Source organism: Taudactylus pleione, unplaced genomic scaffold (genome assembly GCF_031769625.1).
Source record: "Taudactylus pleione unplaced genomic scaffold, aTauple2 ptg000205l, whole genome shotgun sequence".
Lineage (NCBI taxonomy): Eukaryota > Metazoa > Chordata > Amphibia > Anura > Myobatrachidae > Taudactylus > Taudactylus pleione.
This window is the reverse complement of record NW_028284607.1, coordinates 4984087-5007615: the sequence shown is the minus strand read 5'-3', so window position 1 is coordinate 5007615 and position 23529 is coordinate 4984087. Positions and strand designations below refer to the sequence as shown.

Sequence of the window (23529 nt, the reverse complement as noted above, 5' to 3'; positions counted from 1 at the left end):
AGGCTAGGGCGGGCTGTAAAATGTTAATTATCAAGGGCAACGGCTGTCTGCTCCCCAGTCGTTCTGTGCTGTAACTCTGTTGCTGCCAGCCAGTAGAGATCTTTCTAAGTAGCAGGGGCTACCAGAAAATGGCCACAGTTAACCAATGGGGAATCAGGGTTTCTTTTCCCAGGAACCCAAGGGGCTGGAGAGAGGAAAAAGGTGCTGGGTTTACCGGAGGAAAGAAGATGAGTAGGTGAGTAAGGGACTATACTGTAGCTGGCATAATGTTAAGGGGAATTACTGTTTCATAATGTGGATGAGGCACTACTGTATGACAAAGTGAATAAAGGGAACTAATGTGTGGCATAAAGTGAATAAGGGGAACTAATATGTGGAATAATGTGAATAAGGGACATTACTGTGTGGCATAATGTGAATAAAGGTGTCACGACCAAGGTTTCTCGGCATACCAGCCGGCAGGTATTACCTGTGAAGACGCTATGGCGAGGGGCTTCTGGCGGTGGCGCTGGTATCTGGTGGGGTGCATTGGCTGCGTGTAGTCCTGTGCGGGCATACTGTCACTCTGGTCTGGTTAGGCCTGGTGGTGCTTCCGTTCCGCTCTGCCATGGGCGCCGCTATCTTGCCTCCGGTCATGTGACCTGGTCACCCTATCCTGGTGTGTCACATGCTCTCTCTGGCCTGTCACAGTGCAGCACTGGGTATTTAAGGGAGTGCCGAGCTTCCTCTCATTGCCAGTGCAGTGTGTTTCTCAGCGAGAGCTGAGAGAGGGAGTTCCTGTGCTCATTCACCTGTCTGTTGGGATCATTACCTAGCCTGCTTCACCCTGCCTGTTCCAGCCCCGCTGGCTCCTGCCTCCTCCTTTGCCTCTCCCTTGCCTGAGTACCTGTGTCAGCTGTTACCCTGCACCTTGCCTCCACTTGCAGTTTCCCTGGACATTATTTCTCAGTCTGCCACTCACTTCAGTCTGCCACTCACTTCAGCCTGCAATTCTTTTCAGCCTCACAAACCCTGGAATACTGGACTACCTTCTGTTATCACTACCTGGACTTTTTCCCATTGCTTCACTACAGTTTCCCAAGTGCACTTTAGTGCTATACCCGGACTTTTTGTTTTTCCACATTCATGTCTGTTAAGCCACTCATTAAAAACTCCATGTTTATTTTTAAATCTGCTTCAGTGTCTGCTCCTTTTACTACCCCGGGCCCACAACCAAACCAGAACCTCACAAAATGGAACTAATGTGTGGCATAATGTGCAATAAGGGTACTACTGTGTGGCATAATGTGAAGGGGCATTACTGCTTGGAATAATGTGTATAAGGGGCCCTACTGTGTGGCATAATGTGTATATGGGGCCCTACTGTGTGGCATAATGTGACTAAGGGGCATTACTGTGTGGCATAATGTGTATAAGGGGCCCTACTGTGTGGCATAATGTGTATAATGGGCATTACTGTGTGGCATAATGTGAATTGTGGGCACTACTGTGTGGAGTTATATGAATAAGGGCTAAGACTGTGTGGCGTAATGTGAGTTGGGGACACTATTGTGGAGTGGGTGGAGTGTCATGATAACACGCCCCCATTTCAAGTGACCACACCTTTTTTTGCATGACACTGTCTCTAAAATAAATTTTACATTGTTACACTGAAGGTAACATAAGTTCTGGTAAGGGGTTGAAACTGGGACCACCCATTACCAAATGTCTAGTTTCGCCTTTGTACTGAGATACAAGGACGTTTCCAGGGATGAATGTTTAAATCATTTCCCTTTAAATTAGGAAAAAATTCTAACTATAAAAAAGTCCCTGGGATTATGTAACATTATTACAGTCAACAGTAATGCGATTTGAAGTACTTAATGCACCAGGAATGTGTTTGGGTAGACTCACATATCTGTTATACTTGTAAGTAGCTTGAAATGGCTTTGAACTATACGTCAGGAAAATGCTGTTAATAACCTGTGTCAGGAGATTTGCTGCTGGTTCTGAGCACAAGCTATTTTCTTAACTGTCACCAACACATGTAATGCTGTGTGTCATGCACTGAAAAGATTGCTGGTGATAAGTACATGCAGCAGCAATAACACAACCTGCACCAACTGAAGATAAACTCATTCCCTTCCACTGTACACTACTACACACATGTAAAGTAGTTTGTTGAACCCTCATAAAAGATCCAAAACATGTTTATTTCTACAGCAGTTTATATTATTAAGTAACCATTAACCTAATAATGTTAATTTGCATATATTTATATTGAGATTAACTTTGCTTTATTACTGATTTGTTTCTCATCATTTTATTATTTATTTACAGACCAGGACATCAGAACAAAGCTGGGAACTGTTAATATTGGTTGGTGGTACCAGGATAGCAGCTGTGTTGCATTTTATTAAACAAAGTACAATTTGTGTTACCTAACTGAGTTATACTGTGACTAGAACGCTCTCTGGGACTAAGACTAAGGAGCTCATTCAGAGCCGCTCGCACCCAGCGTATGAAAATTCGGCTAAGGGACGGCATGGCAGGTGCTCGCTCGGAAAGGCATAAGCACGCCCACTTTGTGTTGGCGAGCAATCACTTTGTGTCTATAGACGCCCATTAGCGTATGTAGAGACTCCCACTAGTGCACGTCATCTCCTGGAAGTGTTTTAAAACATTGGTACATCGAGGACCATCGGAAGCGATTGCAGCGCTTGTGGTTGCCTTACCTTACCGCAAGCACTGCGAGGACTTCAGTGTAAAAAACAGTCAGGTGACGTGTACTATGACGCTGGCTGATTATTATGTACGCCTCTGAAACGGCGTTGCTACACTCAGGCACGCCTGCGTTCACACCTCCACTGCCCCGTTTTTAGTGTCCTTCCCCTGTTACCACCCACAAACGGCCTCTCCTGTCACTCATTACACTGGGCTGTCTTTGCTGGGCGAGCGATTGGATTCCGATCGCTCCGAGTAGTTCGCGCACGGGCAGAACGAAGCGTATGCATGCGTGGTCTGACAACATCTGCCACATACGAGCGAGCGGTAGCTTGCGAGCAGGTCTGAATCAGGTCCTAAGACCTATGGTAGCCATACTTGCCTACTCTCCCAGAATGTCCAGGACACTCAATTCTTGGGTGGCTCTACCGGATGCCGAGAAGAGTAGGCAGGTCCACGATGATGCAAGTTTGGTGTCACACACCCCATACCACCCACTTTGCTGAGCCTTGCCCCCGCTTCCCTGATCTGGCTACCAGGGGCGGTTCTATAATGGGTGCAGGGTGTGCAGGGCACACGCAGGGGCGCCGAGAGGGGGCAGCGCTTACTTATCCAGGCTTACTGGAGGGGCCCGGGTCCGGCACCACTCCCCCCTCTTATATCACAGCAGCCCAGCACACACTGCTGTGTGCTGGGCTGCATTGGTAGACAGCAGTCTCCTATGCCTGTGGGGGGAGCAATCAATTGATCCCTCTCGCGATCAGGCCACGTCCCTTTTACCCGGGCCCGGCGCGCACACACTGCACCCATATTTTTAATACTTACCACTCCACCGCCAGAGTCCCATGTGGGTTCCGATATCAGCACTGTCAAAACCGCCCGGAAAATGGCCGCTACGGGCATTTTCCTGGCGTTATGTGGATGCACAGTAGGGAAAACACTGGGAAAATGGCACCGTGACCTGAAACCAATCAAATACTTCTAATATAGGGTGTATCAAGGCCACATACAGGAACTCAAAAGTCAGTGATTAATATGAGGGTCAGGTGAAAACGTGTAATAATTACACAGAAGACAATACCTGTATAATTACTAGTGTTGGGGATCTTTAACGCCCCAAACCTTGTATATGATTGCTGGGAGTCCTGTAATTCAAATCACATAGAAATCAGACCCCACAGTTCATGTGGTCACCACATTGACAGTAATCCTTAACACTTGCTAAAGGGTTAAACAATCACTGCGAGAGACCAATGAGTGAGCGGAGGAGCAAGCTTTTGGAATGCTTATAAACATATTAATTTAATCCCTGTAATGGTTTTGACATAGTCTATAGCACAGGTTCTCAAACTCTGACCACAGGACCCCAAACAGTGCATGTTTTCCAGGTCTCCTCACAGAATCACAAGTCAAATAATTAACTCCACCTGTGGATCTTTTAAAATGTGCCAGTGAGTAGTGAATACACCTGTGCACCTGCTGGCTGACCTGCAAAACGTGAACTGTGTGGAGTCCCGAGGACCGAGTTTGAGAACCACTGCTCTATAGGAAACACAATCGGTTACCACAGCAGAGATCACATTACTGTAACTTGACATTGCAGAAGAAGACTGGGGGGCTCGCCCTGGTGCCGGTCACATAGCTGTACTACATTGTTGTAGGGTTTTTTCCGGTCATGTTGGCTATTTTGGGTGGGAAAGAATGGAAGAACACAGGGCCGGCTCTTAGGGGTTTGCAGTATCTATTCAGTGCAGGGAGAGGGCTGGGGGCAGCCTAGCAACTTACAGAGTGCTGGGCTTGCCCCCAGCATGATGTAAAATGGGAGGCGTGCAGTACGGTCACACCCCCAAATAATGTCATCATTGGGGGGGGGTCTATGGAGAATAGGCCACGACCCCTTTTTGGACTGGCACAGGGCGCTGCTCCACCTGGAGCCAGCCCTGGAAAAACAGCAGACTGGGTGCAAGGATATATTTGTGTTGTGGTGCACTCAACTTCATGACTATATTATGAACTGCTCCATCCTTACGCATACTTGCCTACCCTCCCGGAATGGCTGGGAACCTCCATAAAATCAGGTGGCACTCCCGGCCGCCTGGAAAGGTGGACAAGTCTCCAAGAGGCTGGGGTCACCCAGCCATGGTCGCCCCCTTCACCGAGCCCCGCCAAGCTGTGTCCCACCTGGCTGAAGGAGGCAGCCAAAAGGTTGGCAAATATGCCCTTACGGGGGCTGCAATACCTCCCTCATGGGATTGGTAGTAAAGTTTAGTAGGGAGAGTGGGATACCTTAGTTTTGTGCTGATATAGGCAACCTGAGCGGTCTCCAGCTACAATGCATGTGATTGATACTATTAGTTGTGCATTTTTTGGTTTTGCTCAGTTCTGATCATTCTTTCTTTGCACCTTACAGTGTTACTTAATTATATTATTATAAATAAATAGCTGACCATTTTCTGTAAAAATAAGTAATGTATCTGCATCTTTATTTTAGTACAGTATGTTAAGTTTGTTAACTAGATTATGTGTTATTTATGTTAGTAAGATTTTATGTTGCTGGTACAGGGGAAACCCCTCAGCCAATGCCTACTCCCATATTTCTCACTTGCTTAAATTATTCCTCTTGCCTGGTACCTTCCCTTTCTCCTTCAAACTTGTCCTGGACCCTCCCACCCCATTCTTAAGAATCCCTCCCTTGACCTTTCCTCCCTCTTTTACAGCCCACCCAACTCTATTTTCAAGACTCCATTATCAGGTTTTGTAATTGACCCCCTCCTCTTCTCCCTCTACACCTCTACCATAGGCGAGCTTATCAGTTCCTTTGGCCTAATGCTGATGGCACCCACGTTTTATCAGCTACTCTCCCTTCTTGTCCACTCCTGTATCACCTGTCTGTCAGCCATTTCCTCTTGCATGTCTCAAACTCTTATCTCTTCGAAACAGTTATAAAAAGTTATCGTCTTTATCGTCCAATGTCTGGAGGTCATTGTTGAATCTGCCCTGATTCCCTCTCCATATCATGTCCCTCTCTAAATCTTGCTGTTCCCATCTCTGCACTATATCCAAGATCAAGCCATTCCTCACCCTAGAAACTATTTAAACCCTTATCCATGCCCTTACTGTAATCTATTCCTCTCTGGCCTACGGATATCCTGCCTCTCCCTCTTCAGTCTTTCCTTAGCTGTACTGTCCGTCAAATATTCCTCTCTTACCATTCCACCTCTGTTGACCCCCCCCCCCCCCCCTCTCGCCCACTGCCAATTATGTCACTTGCTCCATAACCAACTCAGAATCAGATTCAAACTCCTCTATTTCATCTACAAAGCTCTCAACCACGTCTCCTCACTACAGGCTTGATTCTGAGGTGTACGCAGTGGCCAAGCCGCACACAAATAGGAGATGCTTTAAGTCTACCATGCATCCGAATCGTACTGTGCATTTATCCCTATTGTCTGTGCACAGAGACGCAGCACAGAATCGGACGCACGGTCTAGGAATTTTAGCAGGCATTCTGGTAACAGGGGTGGTGAAGGCTGTGATGAAAGAGGCTTACATAAGAGTTCGTATGAAACTGCACCTGCCATAGGCATGGTGCAAGTTTCAATGGTGCACCGATTGTGCATCTAAATATACGCACAGTGATGGAAATCCACTGTTCTAAGACACTGCAAATGGGCATTTCAGTTGTTTGAAAATCGGACGCGGCATTAGTATAAAGAGACAGATCTGACTGCGGTATAAGATGCAGCTGTGTCAGCGTTAGGGTCTACCTTAGAATCAGGCCCAAAATCTCCAATCTCATTGCTACACATACTCATTCCTTCCCAATGCAACTACTGCCACTCATGCTCTCCTCCCACGTCTGGCAACAATACTTCCCCCGATGCTGATCCTATCCTCTGATATGCCCTCCCAACTCTATCAGACAATAGACTATGCCAACTTCCCAGCCTTCAGACATGCCCTTAAACCTCATGAATTATGTTCATCCAAGCCTACATGCGTCCCAAGACCATCGCGACCATCAGGCTTGCGACGAGACCCTTGTTTTATGGTCTCATGGCCGCAAGCCCCAGGGCTTATGTCTATTTAACCTCTAGCATGACATTGGGCCTAATACAGAGATGGATGCTAATCGCGTCGCTGCTGCATCTTCATTTGCAGCTGACCTGAGAAGATATGCAACTGTCACAGCCACCCTCTTTTGTACAGAGACGCCCACCACCGGCTTCTCAAATCTGGGCACTTGCGTACAAAGACACAGCATTGAACAGACATTGGTTGCACCATCGGACATGTGAGCAACCCTATGGTTGCTCAGAATGTCCGTCGCAGCTAAGTCGCTGGGATGAGTGAAACTGAATAATGAGACAGTCGCTGGCTGTGATACGCCTGCATTTTAGTTGCCACACCCCCGTTACCTCCCCCAAATGGTCGCCGTTTATAAAATACTCTGTGTTCAAATCCACAATGTGAGCGCCGTCGCAAGACCATCACAGCACATGCGCAGTGTGACTCTGATTTATGTACAGACTGATAACATTGGCCGCTTAAGACCGAAATTGTCAGTATGTCCCCCTCAAAAGTCCCCTTCTGCTTGTAAAATGGTTTTCCACCTTCATGTGACTCAGGGGCATACTTGCCTACTCTCCCGAAACGGTCATGAGCCTCCCGAAAATCGAGTGTCGCAAGTCTCCTGGCTGACGCTGCCCACCTGCATCCCCCTGCAACCCCCACCGGTGTCCGCTCCTACCTTTGATAATTGATTGGTCTGGGTGCAGCTGATGACGCGATTCGTGCTGAATCGCGTAATCATGGCCCCATCCCCAGCAATACAATGCCAGTAATCTCGGCATTGTGTACCGGGGTGGGGCCGCGATGAGGCATTCGTGTGGCCATGCCCCTCATCCCACCCTCAAAATCGTGACACGCTGTGCCGAGCTGGCTTCCTCTCCCGGAAAAGGCAGCCAGATTGATGGCAAGCCTGCTTAGGGGCATATTTAGAGAGGAGGGGACCCATATGCATTCCATGGCCGGGGCCCCCTCCTCTCTCCCTGGCAACTGGCAGCAGACTGCCGCAGCAGTAGACTCTGGGCCGTAGTCTGTGCCCAGAGTCTACTGCGCATACACAGGTCAACGGGTAAATGGCGCTGCTGCCATTTTCCTGACTGATTTCCAGGTGTTTTATGCAGGGCTGCGACAGCCGACGCGGGACTTCGGAGAGATGAGTATTAAAAAATATGGGTGCAGGGTGTGCGATGTGGCCCCCCCTTGACCCAGGGGCCTGTGTGCACCCATTATAGATACGCCCCTAATGTGACTAATGAAATGACTTATAAATGCCCTGCAGCACCATGTACTAGTTCTATTGTATAACCATTCAGCCTTCCTTTTGTGCTTTTTAAAAACGTACCAATACTGTTAGACAGAGTTGCTTATGATTGCCCCAGGTTCCAGACAAACAGTAGATCAGCTCTGTAATGTAGTACACATGATTGTCTCAGAAAATAACTTTGTGTTGTATAGGGTGGGGTAAAAGATTCACTGTGTATAAATATTCAATAGGTCGACAGGGTCAAAAAGGTCATATGGACTATGGTTGACAGGGTCCAATAGTCGACAGGGACAAAATATCGACACACAAATGGTCGACACAGAAAAAGGTTGACTTTTTTATTTTATTTTTTTAACCCTAATCCTCACCCTAACCCTCTCCTGGTGCCTAACGCTAACCCTCCTCCTAGTGCTTAGCCCTAACTGTCCAATAGTCGACAGGGACAAAATATCGACACACAAATGGTCAACACAGAAAAAGGTTGACTTTTTTATTGTATTTTTTTAACCCTAATCCTCACCCTAACCCTCTCCTGGTGCCTAACGCTAACCCTCCTCCTAGTGCTTAGCCCTAACTGTCCAATAGTCGACAGGGACAAAATATCGACACACAAATGGTCGACACAGAAAAAGGTTGACTTTTTTATTTTATTTTTTTAACCCTAATCCTCACCCTAACCCTCTCCTGGTGCCTAACGCTAACCCTCCTCCTAGTGCTTAGCCCTAACTGTCCCTTTCCGATGCCTAACCCTAACCCTCTGCCAAAAGCCTAACCCTCATCCTAACTCTAACCCTAAAAATCATGAAAAATAATGAAAAAACATGTGTCAACCTTTCCTGTGTCAACCCTTTGACCATGTTGACTATTTGACTCTGTTGACCTAAGTTCATGTCGACCTTGTAACTGTTGACCATGTCAATCTTTTGACCTATTGCCTGTCGACCATCAGGTGTCAACCTATTGGCCGTCCATCTTCCATCAGGATACCAGGCAACATAATCTAATAATTTTGCCTGATGTTGCAGAATGGGATGTACAAAGTATTAATTGAAAGGTATCTGACTGTTTTTTTTTAAGGGTTCATACACACGGATGTTCAATATTTGCATTTGTCAATCGTTCTTTACCCGTTTGAAACACATCTCAACAAACATATCTGCTATATATATAATAGCTTTGTATTTGCAAATACATGCATTACAATAGCTTTGGAATAAAGCATGTCCAAATCATTAGCATTAAATTATAGTTTTACTGTAGTCAAAACAAAACACATTGGAAATACATTATAGTGCATTATGGGCCTGATTCTCAGCAAGCAGTAAAGCAAAGAAAAGCAAGTAACTTTGCACCTGGACAAACCATGTTACAATGCAAAGGGTGTTTTTCCATGCAGGGTATTGCCTGGTACACACTAGCAGATAAATTCTGCTGATCCGATAAACGCTCTAATCCGACAGAGATTATCGGATAGGTGTGCACCTGTACACTGAGCAATGTCTAGCTCAGTGTGCCTCTCCTTCAGAACTCTTCAACAGAATCAGGAGGTCAGGAATGTGTGCAACACATCAAAACCCGATCTCTCAATCTCACAGATGCAGGAGCATTTGAAGCATACTTGCCAGCTTTAATTAACTCTTCTCCTGGAGAAGGGGGAAAACACCCTTTTTCAAATTTTTTAGTAAAAATAATATCGATAAATAGGGCCCTGTCCCCATAATGAACAGAAGTAGTGAGGTAATTAGGGTCGAGTATGAAATCCCCTACCGACAGCGGCATCCCGATGCTGAGAATCCCGACAGGGGAGAGGTAAGTACCCTAACCTTCCCTCCTTAACCCCCTAACCCTAACTCTCCTGTTGTGCACCCTAACCCTCCCCATTAGTGCCTAAACCTAACCTTCCCCCCCATAGTTTCTTAAACTTAATTTAGAAGTATCTTTGAAGGGAAGAAATAATGATGTGTAACTCGGTTATACATCATCATTTCTTCCCTTCAAACATGCTGTTACATATATTTGCCCGCTACTCTTTTATGGAAATTAGGTGCGTTCACCCCTATTATTAGAGGCAGTAATGAATCACTCATCTCTTGTGTACTGAATACATTATATAGATGTGATACACCTATTCCCCAGGCTGATAAAGGGGATAAATTCTCCCTCATAGCATCTGTTTTAAAAAGAAGTTTAAGAGACTACGGGCTTAATTCAGAGGCGGCCGGATGGTCTACGACCGTACGGCCGCCTCGATGTTTGGCCAGTGCGCATGCGCACGAGGGAGCCGGCTCCCTCGTGCGCATGCGTGAGACCCGCTACGACTGACAGCGCCGGTCGTAGCGGGTCTCTTTCCAAAGGGGGCGAGCTGTCGATGTTGCCTACCGTTTGGGGGAGGCCCCACTGACATCACTAGTGATGTCAGTGGAGAGCTTCCGGCTCTGACAGAGCCAGAAGCTCTCCGGGGCTTACGACAAGTGAGACCCTACCCTAGGGTCTCGTCGTAAGCCCCGATGGTCGCGATGGTTTCTGACCATCGCGACCATCACCCGAGCGGTCGTTAGAGCTGTGGGTGTAAACCCACAGCCTAATGACCGAAACAGAGGCGGGCGGTCAGGATGCAAGCGGCCGCCCAGTTTCTGAGCGACCGCTTGCATCCTCCGACCGCCTCTGAATGTGGCCCTACATCTTGGAGAAACATATTTTTGTTTTTGTAATTTGTTTTTTTCTATATATGTATGTACAATCTGGGTCGGATGAACATAAAGAGGGACATCAAGTGAGATGCCAACAGTACAAGGATAAAAATACTGTCTAAAAGATCAGGAGAGAAGTATTTTTCCTTGAGCACTTCACTTGTCACACACAGCACCATTTATTCACACCTATTGTATATTGTTGATTTTCTGCTAGGCCTATAGGGATAGGTTATTTTGGTGTGGATAGGTTGAAGTATTTATGCAGCGCCATCATTTTCTCCTAGTCTCCTTTTTTTGCTCCCAATTAGGTCCAAGAGAATCATCTGCGCCAGAGCAAAAAAATCAATGTAGTGTAACTAAGCTCTGAGTCTCTGCAATAATTTAAAAACAAAAGTCTCTACTTTGGTTAGTACATAGGCCACTTGGTGACTTGGGCCAACGGGGCGGAAGAGAACCTCTGCTGCCGCCACCAATCACTTTCATCAGACTCCGGGGAAGACAGGCTGGGCTAGGCGGCCACCACTATTCACAATCTTGCGGTGGCTGGTCTAAAGTATTAAGTGAAATCATCAAAACTTCAAAAGAAAAAAAAGCCCCCACAGTGGAAAGAGGGGCGAAACTCGTTAGAGGATCCCCAGTTTTTGTACTCTTTATTATCCAGCCGAGCACCACCAAAGCACCTATCGATCCATCCTGTTATGGAGCATTGGCACCTTTGGTATATATTATCCAGATGACCATGTACGCATATGCCTGTTGATGGGAGAGATCTGCGGCAATCACTTACCCGGGACAAGTGACGTGGGTCCAATGTAAAGCTGGCCACACACTAGACCAACTTACATCCAACCAGCCAGGAATGAAAATCTGGTAAGGAATGGGAGTAAATGATGATCAGCAATTTGCTCCTAAATGCCAGAAAACAGATGAAAATGGTCGTTCAGACAAGTTTGTTAAATGTTTGATCTAAACTATTTGTTCAAACAACAGTTTTGGTCAATTTTCCAGCGTTTGGGAGCAAATTGCTGATTGTATTCCTTACCAGATGTTCATTCCAACAAATCAACCAGTTGGCTGGTTGGACAGATAATCTTTAGATGTGTGGCCAGCTTAAGTCAGCTGCTAAGTTATACTTCTTGAGAGAAAGATAAACATACGTCAGTAGTGCCGCCTCTACCCCGAGCAGCGTATGGAACACTTGTACTTGTGGAAAATGTAATTGTTGAATGGAGAGGAAATATTTTGGTATGTCAGCCAAGGGGACCATGTTTTATCAAAAGTTTTGGATGTATTATGTAATAAAGCGGTCATGTATTCCATCTTGTATATATACCAAATACGTGATAATATTGCCTGCATTGGAGAGGGATGAGTGTTTTTCCAGTCCGCTGCAATTTGGCAGGTCATAGCAGATACTATATGTCGGAATAGCTTATTCTGAAATCGGGATAGAGGGGGTAAATTTAAGGGAAGTAGAAAATGCTGAGGATCAGAGGGGATCGTGATCTCAAAGAGGCGCGAGAGGAGATCGAAAACCTCCTGCCATATACTAGCCAGTTTGGGACAAGTCCACCAGATGTGCAAAAAATTGCCCTCGCCACCACAACCCCTCCAGCATCTATCTGAAGCATCGGGAAACATTACTTGTAGCCACAATGGTACATAGTACCATCTATTTAGCAATTTATAGATATTTTCCTTGATTTTGACGCAAATAGAACTGGCTGCAGCGTTGTCCCAGATCTCCGTCCAATCCTCAGCATCTAGAGAGTGCCCCAAATTTCGTTCCCACGCCAACTCATGAGAATCCCGATTGGAGCTTACTTCATCCCCTTGTAAGGAATAAATAGTAGAAATAAGACCCTTAGTGGAGGGTCGTCTCCAACATATAGACTCAAAAGAAGTCAAAGGTCTGCTAATCAGAATCGAGCTAATTTTGGAGTGAATGGGCCAAATGTAATTTGGTGAGAGTTTAGAAAATGTGAGAGTTTAGCAGTAAGTTTTATCTTCAAAATGGGAAAACATCTGAATGAGATTTTAAATCGTGAGAGTTTTTTAAGTCTAAAAAAACATGCAAGTTCGCTCTGTTATTTTGTTTTTGGACTTTATTACATTGGCAAAGTTTAAAAAGTGTCAGAAACTCTCACTTTTCTAAACTCTCACCCTATTACATTTAGCCCGAAGTGTCTAATTTGTAAGAACCGGAAAAAATCTTTGGGTGGAATTGCTACTCTATCCCGGATTTCAGAAAATTGTGGGAAATTAGTATCTATAGTTATATCATTTACATAATAGATATTACCCGATGCCCAGGCAGTAAAAGATGATTTGCATAAACCAGGAGGAAAAGATGGATGTGAAATAATGGTATCAAAGGGGACGGGGCTGGAGCTAATTTAAAACATCTATTGGTTAAGAACGGGAAATTACAGGGTGGGAACAAACTGTCCGGGGGCGATGAACCTTAGGTAACCATAAGAGGGGGGATACAGTAGCCAGTCCCAGCTCCTCAGCCTCGATAGCAACCCAGACCTTCCCCGCATTGAAGTTACACCACTGAGAACAATGAGAGAGCTGCGCAACATAGTAATATTTTTTAAAATCAGGAATACCCAAACCCCCACCCCTGGAGGGCCGCTAAAGCAACTTTAGTCTGATCCGCAGCCGTTTCCGGTTCCATATGAAATATGAGGTTTGGTACTGAAGAAATTTGAACACGTATGGAGGGATGTAAATCGGAAGGGTCTGAAATAGATACAAGAGCCGAGGGAGAACGCTCATCTTAACTGAATGTATTCTACCTATACAAGAAATAAAATAATTGGACCATTCATGCAAATCAGACCTAATACAATCTAGAAGGCGGGGAAAATTTGCCTGAAACAGCTGATGATGATGATGAGTTAAAAAAACACCAAGATATTTGATCGTTTTTTTATGCCAAGTACAAGGGAGCATGGCCTCTAGGGTTTGCTTTAGGGTAGCAGGGATATAGAAATCGAGAACTTCAGTCTTGGTAACATTAATTTTATAACTCGAGTGTTGTTAATATGAATTTATTTCCTCTAAAAGTGAATTTAGGGATTGGGCTGGATCAGTGAGGGAAACTAAAATATCGTCAGCATATAATGCGATTTTATATTCAGAGGGGCCAGTGGATACTCCCAAGATAGCTCTATTACAACGGATCCTTGCCGCCAGGGGCTCCATAATAAGAGCAAATATTAAGGGGGAGAGGGGACAACCCTGCCGAGTACCGTTAGTGATCCCAAAACTGTAGGAGTAAACACCATTAACCGAAACCCGTGCTGTGGGGGAACGGTAAAGTGCCACAACGCCATCTAAAAATTTGCCTGAAAATCCCATTTTGTCTAGGACAGCAAATATGAAGGGCCAGGAAATACGGTCGAAGGCTTTCTCCGCGTCTAGAGCTAAAATCAGGGAAGGAAGTTTCCTTTTATGAATAGAATGTATCAGATCAATGGCGCGTCTGGTGTTGTCCGATGCCTGACGTCCAGGTATAAACCCGACCTGATCCGGATGTATCAAATAAGAAAGCAAAGGAGCTAACCGAGTCGCTAGGATTTTAGCATAAATTTTCAGGTCGACGTTTAATAATGAAATCGCTCTATAGTTAATACAATGAGTAGGATCACGATCAGGTTTAGGAATCACCACAATGTCGGCCCGAGTTGTATCAGGAACAAAAGAAGCGCCTTCCAAGATATCATTAAATAAAGATGTAAAATGTGGGGCAAGTTCTTTTGTAAACAGTTTATAATATTGGGCTGTAAACCCATCGGTGCCCGGGGCGGTAGAGGAACGCATTGATCTAATAGCAGCTATTGTCTCTTCATCTGAAATACGGTCATTGAGAGTAGATAATTGGGATTCTGAGAGACTGGGTAGGGAAGTAGAGGACAAATATGAGCGCACTCCCTCGGCTCCAGCAGAAGCGGGGTAGGAAGAGTCTGATAAATTATAAAGGGAACTATAAAAGGTCCGAAATTCCTCAGCCATAACTGCAGGGTCATAGGTAAGAGAACCAGAGGACAGAGAGTGTAATTTGTCTATCACACCTGATGCTTGTCTGCAACGCAGTTTATTGGCTAATAAAGAATCGATTTTGTCAGATTTATCATAAAAGCGTTGTCGAAGTTTTTGCAAGATAAGCGCAGCGCGGCGAGACAGAAGGGCATTAAGCTGACCTCGTAGTTTCTCAATTTGGGTTAGCACAGAGACACTAGGGGATGCCTTATGTTGAAGCAATAGCACTGAAATTTGTGACTCAAGGGAATGGATTTCCTGTGCAGCCGCTTTCCTAACCGCTGAGGTTTTAGAAATGAGAAAACCCCATATCGTAGTCTTATGGGCTTCCCAGAGTATACCAGAGGTAATATCAGGAGAGGTATTCTCCTCAAAGTAGCGGGTCACCGCCAATTTTATTTCTAGCAGAGCGGAGGGATGTTGTAAAAGGGAGTCATCAAGACGCCAGTTACGCTTCCCACGAGGAGAACGTTGTACATCTAAAAGAATATAGACACCTGCATGATCTGTCCATGTAAAGGGGGAAATACCTGCTTTGCTTCCGTAACCAGAGAGGTGATAGTGGAGGAAATGTGGATCATATCTATCCTGGAATAATGTTGGTGTGGAGCTGAAAAATGAGTAAAGTCCTTAATGTGAGGATGTTTAAGACGCCAGGAATCACAAAGGCCATAGTGTTTAAGGGAAGCCAGGAGAGTACGAGAAGCTCTAGGAAGAGACATCCCGGAGGAGTGTGAAGGTGTGTTAGATCTATCTAACAGGGGGTCAATAATGGTATTGAAATCCCCACACAAAATAATATGGCCCTGCGCAACTCTGCTGATACGCCTGAACAAAGAATCAAAAAATTGGGGCTGGTCTTGATTAGGAGCGTACACTGACACCAGAGTGAAAATCTCAGTACGGAAGGTACCGATCACTATAAGAAATCGACCCTCTGGGTCTGTCACAGTTTTAATGTGGACAAAAGGGATATTACGCCTAATTAAAATGGCTACCCCATGCTTTTTACAATTCGCTGAAGCAAAGAAGGTCTGGGCAAACCACCTACCTCAAAGCTGGGCTTACCAACTTTTATTATCTGCTCCCAGGGAGATGCCCGGAGAACAGACACAACTTGCCACTATAGGGGGCTGGGCTGGGCTGGGTTACTATGTCATTAGGACCTGCCTTTTGTGTCATTTAGCCCCCCCCATCCATATGAAGCCGCGATTCACTACATTTATGCCGCGATTCCGGGCAATTATCTTCACATCCTGCCCACTTCACTAGGCAGGATGGGGGTGCAGGGGGTTCCCTGAAAATCGGGAGCCTCCCGCAACTTCTGGGAGAGTAGGTAAGTATGCTCTGTAGTCCTAGAACAAGGTTCAGTGTATTGTAGCGATAAGCTCCTAAGTCTATGCCAAACTACAGTACATCTCCCAGCAGCAGGCAGGTAATCCTCCTCTCCTGGCCCTGGTTGGATAAATTGTCTGTACAGAGATGAGTTTTTGGCTGCATAGGTTCCCGGAGCTGTGCAGTAGAGCTGTGTTAGTGTTGTGTCTGTGAGTGAGGAGACTAGGAGAGAGCAGTGATGTCCACATACAGAGCCCAAATCAGCAAAAGGAAAGTGAAAAAGATCTGTGTCGTGGCTGCCCATCTTTAGAACAGAAGAGAAGAAATTAACTCATGAAATCAGTATAAACATTATGACAGGAGTGTTGATTATTGTATTAATGACATCACAACTTATCCCGAACTCAGATACAAAAGGCAATTATAGCTGGACAAAACATTACAATCAAGGGCGCCAAGAGAGGGGTGGGGGGAGGGGAGAGTGTACAGTTTACCCAGGCTTGCCAGAGGGGCCCTGGTCCGGCGTCGCCACCCCCCCACACTAACTGCAGCTCAGCACGCAGCTTGTACGAGCAGTCTCCTATGGCTGTGGGGGGAAGCAATCACACAGATCGCGCCCCCCCCCTCCTGTTTAGCGCCGGGCTAGGGACCTTACATAAAGTGATTTATTTTTTTCAAGAGGGTGAGGCCACGCCTCCCTTGATTAGACCATGCCCCCTCCTTTACCCGGGCCCAGCCGGGCTCTCTACGGCCCTGATTACAATATGTCTCTGCATAAAGTAAAAAGTGAGCTTGAAATATAAAATGGTTTGAATATAACACGTGAAAGTGCTCGATTTATACAACAATAAAGGGATCATTAAACACGCAATATAAAATATAAGGCAGAATAAAGGCTAAAATCCTTATGAATAGATAGTGGGTTGCTAGCACATTGAAAAATAAAAACTAATAGCTACAATTGTTGCAAATAATTTTTTGTACAATAACTTTGTATCTAGACTCTGGATACAATTTTTCACAAACACAGATGGCAAGAGAACCTGTGCATACAGTATATAAATGAAATAAAAAGAATTTAAATCAACCCACTTATATATTTATTTGGAAAACACATTATTTTCCCAAACTAAGGTTAAGGACTAATGCTGGCCATACACTAGTACGATGCAGTACAATGCGAGTCATCGTATGCTTTCCCTTGAACTCCGCGATACGTTTTAAGAGCGGCGGGAGCGCGCATCGGATCGTATCCTACCTAAATACAACAAGACTTTGACAATTTATCGTACGATGCCTCTAAAATCGGGCAATCGGCCTGAAATCGCACTAGTGTATGGCCAGCATCAGATTTATACTAGAAAAAGAAGACCAAATAATGGCATACAGTGTATTTTTTATTACAAAAAAATGAAGTACAAAGATCAGTGGCAGCTTTTACCTAGGGACTGCGGGACATACATGTAAATGGACTCTATTAAATGTAAGCCCTAGATAAATGTATTTGTCAGTGTTTTGTTCACTGTGACGTGGTAGGTGGGCAAAAATCTTTGGACAAATATGTACTAAGAACCTTACTTTAAAAAAATGTTAATTGTTGAAGTTTATTATAAACATTTTTGATCATTACAATTCTTTGTGCTTATTGTGTGCACCTGCATCTCCCCCCTTTATTCTGCTGTAGAACTACAGGTCTCAGCATGGTAGCTCCTCCCATTATGTTTAAGATTAAGATATGCAGGCCAGCCCCCATCTTTTTCTGTTGCAATTTATAGCAAGAAATCTTCATTTTCGGGGGACACAAAGAATAAAAATATATAAATATGCCCCAAAGTGAGCAGCATTCTAGGAGAACCTGAAACTTCTTCTTACTGAAGAGCAGAGCTGAGGTGTAACCTCACATCAGAGCCCAAACTCCTGCTATGTTATATCTATTTCTTTCTTCTGCCACTTCTATTCAAATAAACATTTCCGTTTTTCTCCTAAAACAGTTTAATTAATAATGGACTTTGGGACTGCATTCATTATATGTGGCATTTTATTTTTTTTAAACTCTAATTATACATGTTATAAAGCCTAACTAATAATGCTTTTCTCAAAGTGCAGACTACAACAAAAAAATGTCCCATAAAAAATACAGAATCTTTGCCATCTACGAGCTGGATCATATTTTACATCCTTTTATGTCCCTTCCTCTCATTTTATTAATCTTGCTTTGCAAACTTACACACACAGTTGCTCTCTGTACTGTAATTTTTGTGATCACATGCCATGGCTGTATTTTTTTCTGTTCCATTATTGGGAACATACAGGAAGGTCATTCTGACAGTGCAAGCAAATGTCACTTACCTGCCGATGTCTGAGCAGGTCCCAGAGTCAGCAGCCACAGCTCCATGTAAGAACCCATGATCACAGCTTGGCTTCTCCGGTCCCAGTACAAGTACCAAGGAGATGGTGAGCCCAACAGCCACAAGAAGCAAGAGAATGAGAAAAATACACAGCCCCCGGGATATTGCCATTGTCCAGGATCTCCTGGTCCTCAGGTTACTTAGGCTTGGTGAAGCTGAATTCTCTCACTACTGATAATTCTTCTCTGGTTTTCCTAATGTTAATTGACTGTTTTTTCACTTTTCTTGAACAAGCCACATTCACTAACTGTATGACTCTGCATAAAACAGGATGAGTTGCTACATATCTCTCCTCCCTTCCCATATAAACCCCCTCCTAGAGTCCCAGTAAACAACTCCCACTGTGTTTGGCTCAAAAGAATGCCAAGTTAATAAATGAACGTGACTGAAGGTAAAGAGAATGCAAGTTAGACTTTTTTGTCTACATGAAATCTTAAGGAAAAAAGTTATTATTATCAATAAAACAAATGTAAGTTAATGGCTCCATTCCCACTGGTATGTGTAATGCAGCATGGTACACAGTGGCGAACTATAAATTTTGATCCCCCATGCCAAAAAAGTTTCAGGCTCCCCCCTCCGCCCAAAGATCAAACACACCCAAAGACGACGTTTAAGGTGTGTGGTTACATGATACAGCAACACAGTGTGCCACACCGGAATGCCCCTTACAATACATTATGCCACACCAGAATGCCCCTTATGCCACACAGCAATGTCCCTTACACATGCCACACAATAATGCCACGTATAACGCGCACACAAAAAAAAAACACTTACCTTTATCCCCGCTCCAGTGCTGCTGCCGTCCATACCCCGGCGTTCGCTCCTCGGCACTATGGGACTGATGTCATGACGTCAGTCCCATAGTGCTCTGCGGGACCCGGAAGACGGAGCTCACTCCTGAACTATGTCCCCGGCGTCCACTCCTCGGCATTATGGGAGTGATGTCATGACGTCACTCCCATAGTGCACTGCGGGACCCAGAAGACGGAGTGAGCTCCGTCCTCCGGCTGCCGCCGAGGTTTTGAGTAGGAGCCGGGCGCCTGCTGGTAACACACTCAGCGGGCACCCGGCAGATGGACTCTTGATGTTTTAACGCAGCTGATGCCAGTGAAGCTGCATACAAGAACACGGCCACTGGCTTCAATTGCCCAGAAAACAGAGCAAACATGCCACCATTTTCTGGGACACTACCTGATGCCACCCCCTGTCCTCCACTAAATGACCACAGTCTGTCAATGAGGCTGTTACATCCAGGCATTGCGAGCGAGCAGACACTGATCGGCACATGTGCAGTACAGAACCTGCGCTGATTGGCCACCATGGGAGATGTATGCAAACCATTGGGTTTGTGCACAACTCTGTATCAGACCGTTAGTACATAAAGATGCCAAGAACATACAAATGCACCTTATGGTCTGTATTTTGAGTGATGTGTATCTTAATAAAAGTCCATTATAAAAGCAGTGGGTAGATGCATATATGCCCAGTCAGGTACAATATTTTGTCTATAAACTAACTTGTTTCAAGATGCATCCAAACCTAAATAGGATGAATCTGAAAAGGGTGTGCTTGTGGTCAGGGGCGTAGCGAGGGTGGCTCCAGTGGAGCACCTGCTTCAGCCAGGGCACTGGAGATCAGCCATCCGACGAAGGGCAGAGCACTTACTGAGCTGAGCGTGAAACACATAAAGAGATCAGTGCCTCCAGACAGGACGCATGGTGTGGATGGAGCGGCGCTTGTGGACGGAGCCAACATTATGCCCCCAGTATGGGCGCACTGATCTCTTTATGTGCTTCAGGCCAGGGCCGACTGTATGGGTGTTCGGCTAGTGCGGTCGAACAGGGACACCACCCGTAGAGGGCGCAAACCTCCCCAACATCCCTGTTCCACCCGTGGGCCGAAGTGGCCCGCGGGTGGTGAAATCAGGAGGTTGGGGACCCTCACCGCCACAGCTGTGCGGTGGTGTCGGACCCCCGGAGTGTGAATGGATGCAGCACGCATGCGCGTGGCATCCATTCACAGATGGAAGAGGGCTGGGGGAAGCCCAGCCAGTGACGGAGGGCTGGGCTTTACCCCCAGTCTGACATTATTTGGAGGCATGCCATGCTGGCACGCCTCCAAATTACATTACATAGGGGGCGTGGCCTATGGTAATGAGGCCACACACCCAATTTCGGTCACGCACAGCGAAGCCGCGCAGAGTAGCAGGGCGCAGCGTACCGGGCAGGAACAGGGTACTCAGTCCCTGGAGCCAGCCCTGCTTCAGGCTCAGCCTCCCCCCAGTGGAATGGCTGATCTTCGGCGCCCTGCAGTAATAAGGAGGGTGGAGGAGATCAGAGTAAGGGGGAACATCTGTGTGTGTGAAGGGAGGGGAGCTTTGTTAAGTGGAAGTGCAGTGTGTGTATGAGTGTGTGTGGGGGTTGGTCTGTAGGAGGAGGGGAGATCTTTGAGAGGAGAACTGTGTATGTGTGTGAAGGGGGGATCTGAGTGATGAGAGGAACTGGGAGGTGAGCTGTGTAAGGGGGAGAGTTGTGGTGGTGGTCTGAATTAGGGGGGATCATTGTGTGTGTTTGAGGGGAGATGTGTGAGAAGGAGGAAGATCTGAGTGAGTGGGGAGAGCTGTGTGAGAAATGTATACACTGTATGTATTTATATAAACATTAATATGTAGGCCCAAGGCAGTATTTTGCGTAGGGCCCTTTGGGACCTTAATCCAGCTCTTGGACTGAGCAGAAGGAGGAGGGGGGGAGCCACGGGCAATAAACAAGAGGGAGGAGGAGGCGGTCCCCTCCCATCATCACCCCCAGCTTCTCCTCTTTTCCACCTCTGAGGTGGGTCCCACCAACCACCCTGGTCCTGACATCAGCCGGCCCGGTTTGCACAGGGGAGAGAAAATGGCGGCTGTGTCCATGCTGCTTAGGGGAGGCCTGAGTCGGGTGCTGCTGCTGGGTCGCAGCACCTATGACTGGGAGAAGCCTGAGCAGTGAGTCTAGTGAGATCATACCTGACTGCTCTGATAGCAAATGCCAATAAGGGGCACCATTATGGCATGTGTGTAAGGGGCACTACTGTGGCATAATGTGAAAAAGGGAAACTACTGTGACATAATGCAAATAAGGGGCACTATTGTTAGGCATAATGTGAATAAGGGGCACTACTGTGCATAATGTGAACTATGGACACTACTGCAGCATAATATGAACAGTGGGGACTACTGTGTAGCATAATGTGAAAAAAATTGGCAAAACTGTGGTATAGCGCAAATTAATGGGCACTGTGTGGCATAACATGCATTGTGACCATTATTTTGTAACAATGTGAATAAGGGACACTACTGTGGCGTAACATGAATAAAAGACACTACTGTGTGGCGTAATGTGAATAAGGGGCACAACGTGAATTATGGGTATTACTGTGTGGCTTATTTTTAATAGGTGGAAATACTTTAGTGGGTTGGAATATATATAGCCCTCCATGTTCCAGTTTGATACTGGCCATAATGTTAATTTTTATTTCCCTTTCATTTGCCTCGACATGCTGGACACGCCCTGTACCTGGTACACTTGGGGGGTGGGGGCACAATAGCACACAAATGCTCTGGGCACCATGGCTACACCCCTGCTTGCAGTGTATGCGAATGCCCCTGATCAGTGGCATCACATGGAGGGTGCGGGGTGCACCCGGGTGTCCCCCATCGTGGAGTGACACCAAAGTGCTGACTCCTCAGTGACAGGAGCCTGGTGCTGCACTGTAGCATTACGTGCAGCACTCGGCTCTTGACACAGTGAGGGAACCTGCACTGCACATTGACTGGTCCCTGGGGGCAGTCCGCATATCCAGGACCCCCTTACTCACTAAAACAGTGGTTTGGGCCATGAGGCCCTACTCACAAAGCCATGCCCTTATGCTTCACCACGACCATATGCTTTGCCATGGTCCGTTTTGAGGGTCTATGTGAAGCCTTTGGATTTTGCTTCTATGGGGAACATATTCAGAAGAAAGTTTTTGTGAATTCCCGCACAGAACTATAGATATTAGTCTTAAGCCGTCTATTAATATATTTTAAATATTACATCAATAATGTGATCTAAGTATTGTTTTTCACATATTTAAATGTGGGGGAAGTGGTGCCACCTTGCTCACTGAATAGGTATGATATCAAATCAAAAGAAGAAGAACAGTGTGAGACTATTAAGGTGCACGCTAAGACACAAGGAGATTGTTTTTTAACAAAATAATAAAACTTAACTTTTATTTCATATATAAAACACATATATTTATATTGACATTTTATTGTTTCTTTATAATAAAAGCAGAAAAAGAAGTGCTAATAGTATGAAAAAGTGTTTTAAAATCAGTCAGATCGTTCCATTGAGTCACAGTGGGATAACATTCTTGGCTCTTATATTTCGTTCATATGATAGCTATTTAATGCATGTCGTCATGTATAGAAAATTCTGTGTAATCACCAAATGAAGTGAAAATATGTTAGTTGCTGCTAGTTAGACAGTAGCATGTAATGGCAACACAGTAATGGAGCGTACACACGGTCAGATTTGTCAGACTTGTCAGATTTGTCAGATGAACGACTGAACGATTGAACGATTTGAACGATTTGAACGATTGAACGATTTTTGACTGCATTAAAATGAATGGAATCGTCCAAGTCTGACTGCAAACCCATCAGATGTCAGATATCGTTATCTGACAAACGGGAACGCGCATCGTTGATCGTCCATCGTTCAGGCATGTCAGATATGAACGATTTTCCTTCAGATATGAACGACTGAACGATTTTTAAATCGTTATCGTTCATATCTGAAGGAAAAATCTGATCGTGTGTATGCACCATTAGCTAGTTATTGCTTCACTGTTGCTCTGATCCACAGTTTATGTGTATTGTAACAAGTTGTTAATGTATTTCTGCAGCGTGTCCGCATTTCTATTAACAATTGTCTGGAATTCCTGTTTTAGGGACTCATATTTGTGTTGGTAAAGGATATGTTCC

General features: G+C 45.5%; 1 protein-coding gene across 1 annotated transcript in view; it reads right to left on the bottom strand.

Moving 5' to 3' along the window:
* The window catches only part of GGT5 (gamma-glutamyltransferase 5), a 104195-nt gene extending 85422 nt beyond the window's left edge, over positions 1-18773 (bottom strand). The window contains exon 1 of the mRNA XM_088477871.1: positions 18460-18773. Coding sequence (XP_088333997.1) covers positions 18460-18629 — 170 coding nt within the window. The 5' untranslated portion in view covers positions 18630-18773. The remainder of the gene's footprint in view (positions 1-18459) is intronic.
* Between the last annotated feature and the right edge of the window lie 4756 nt (positions 18774-23529).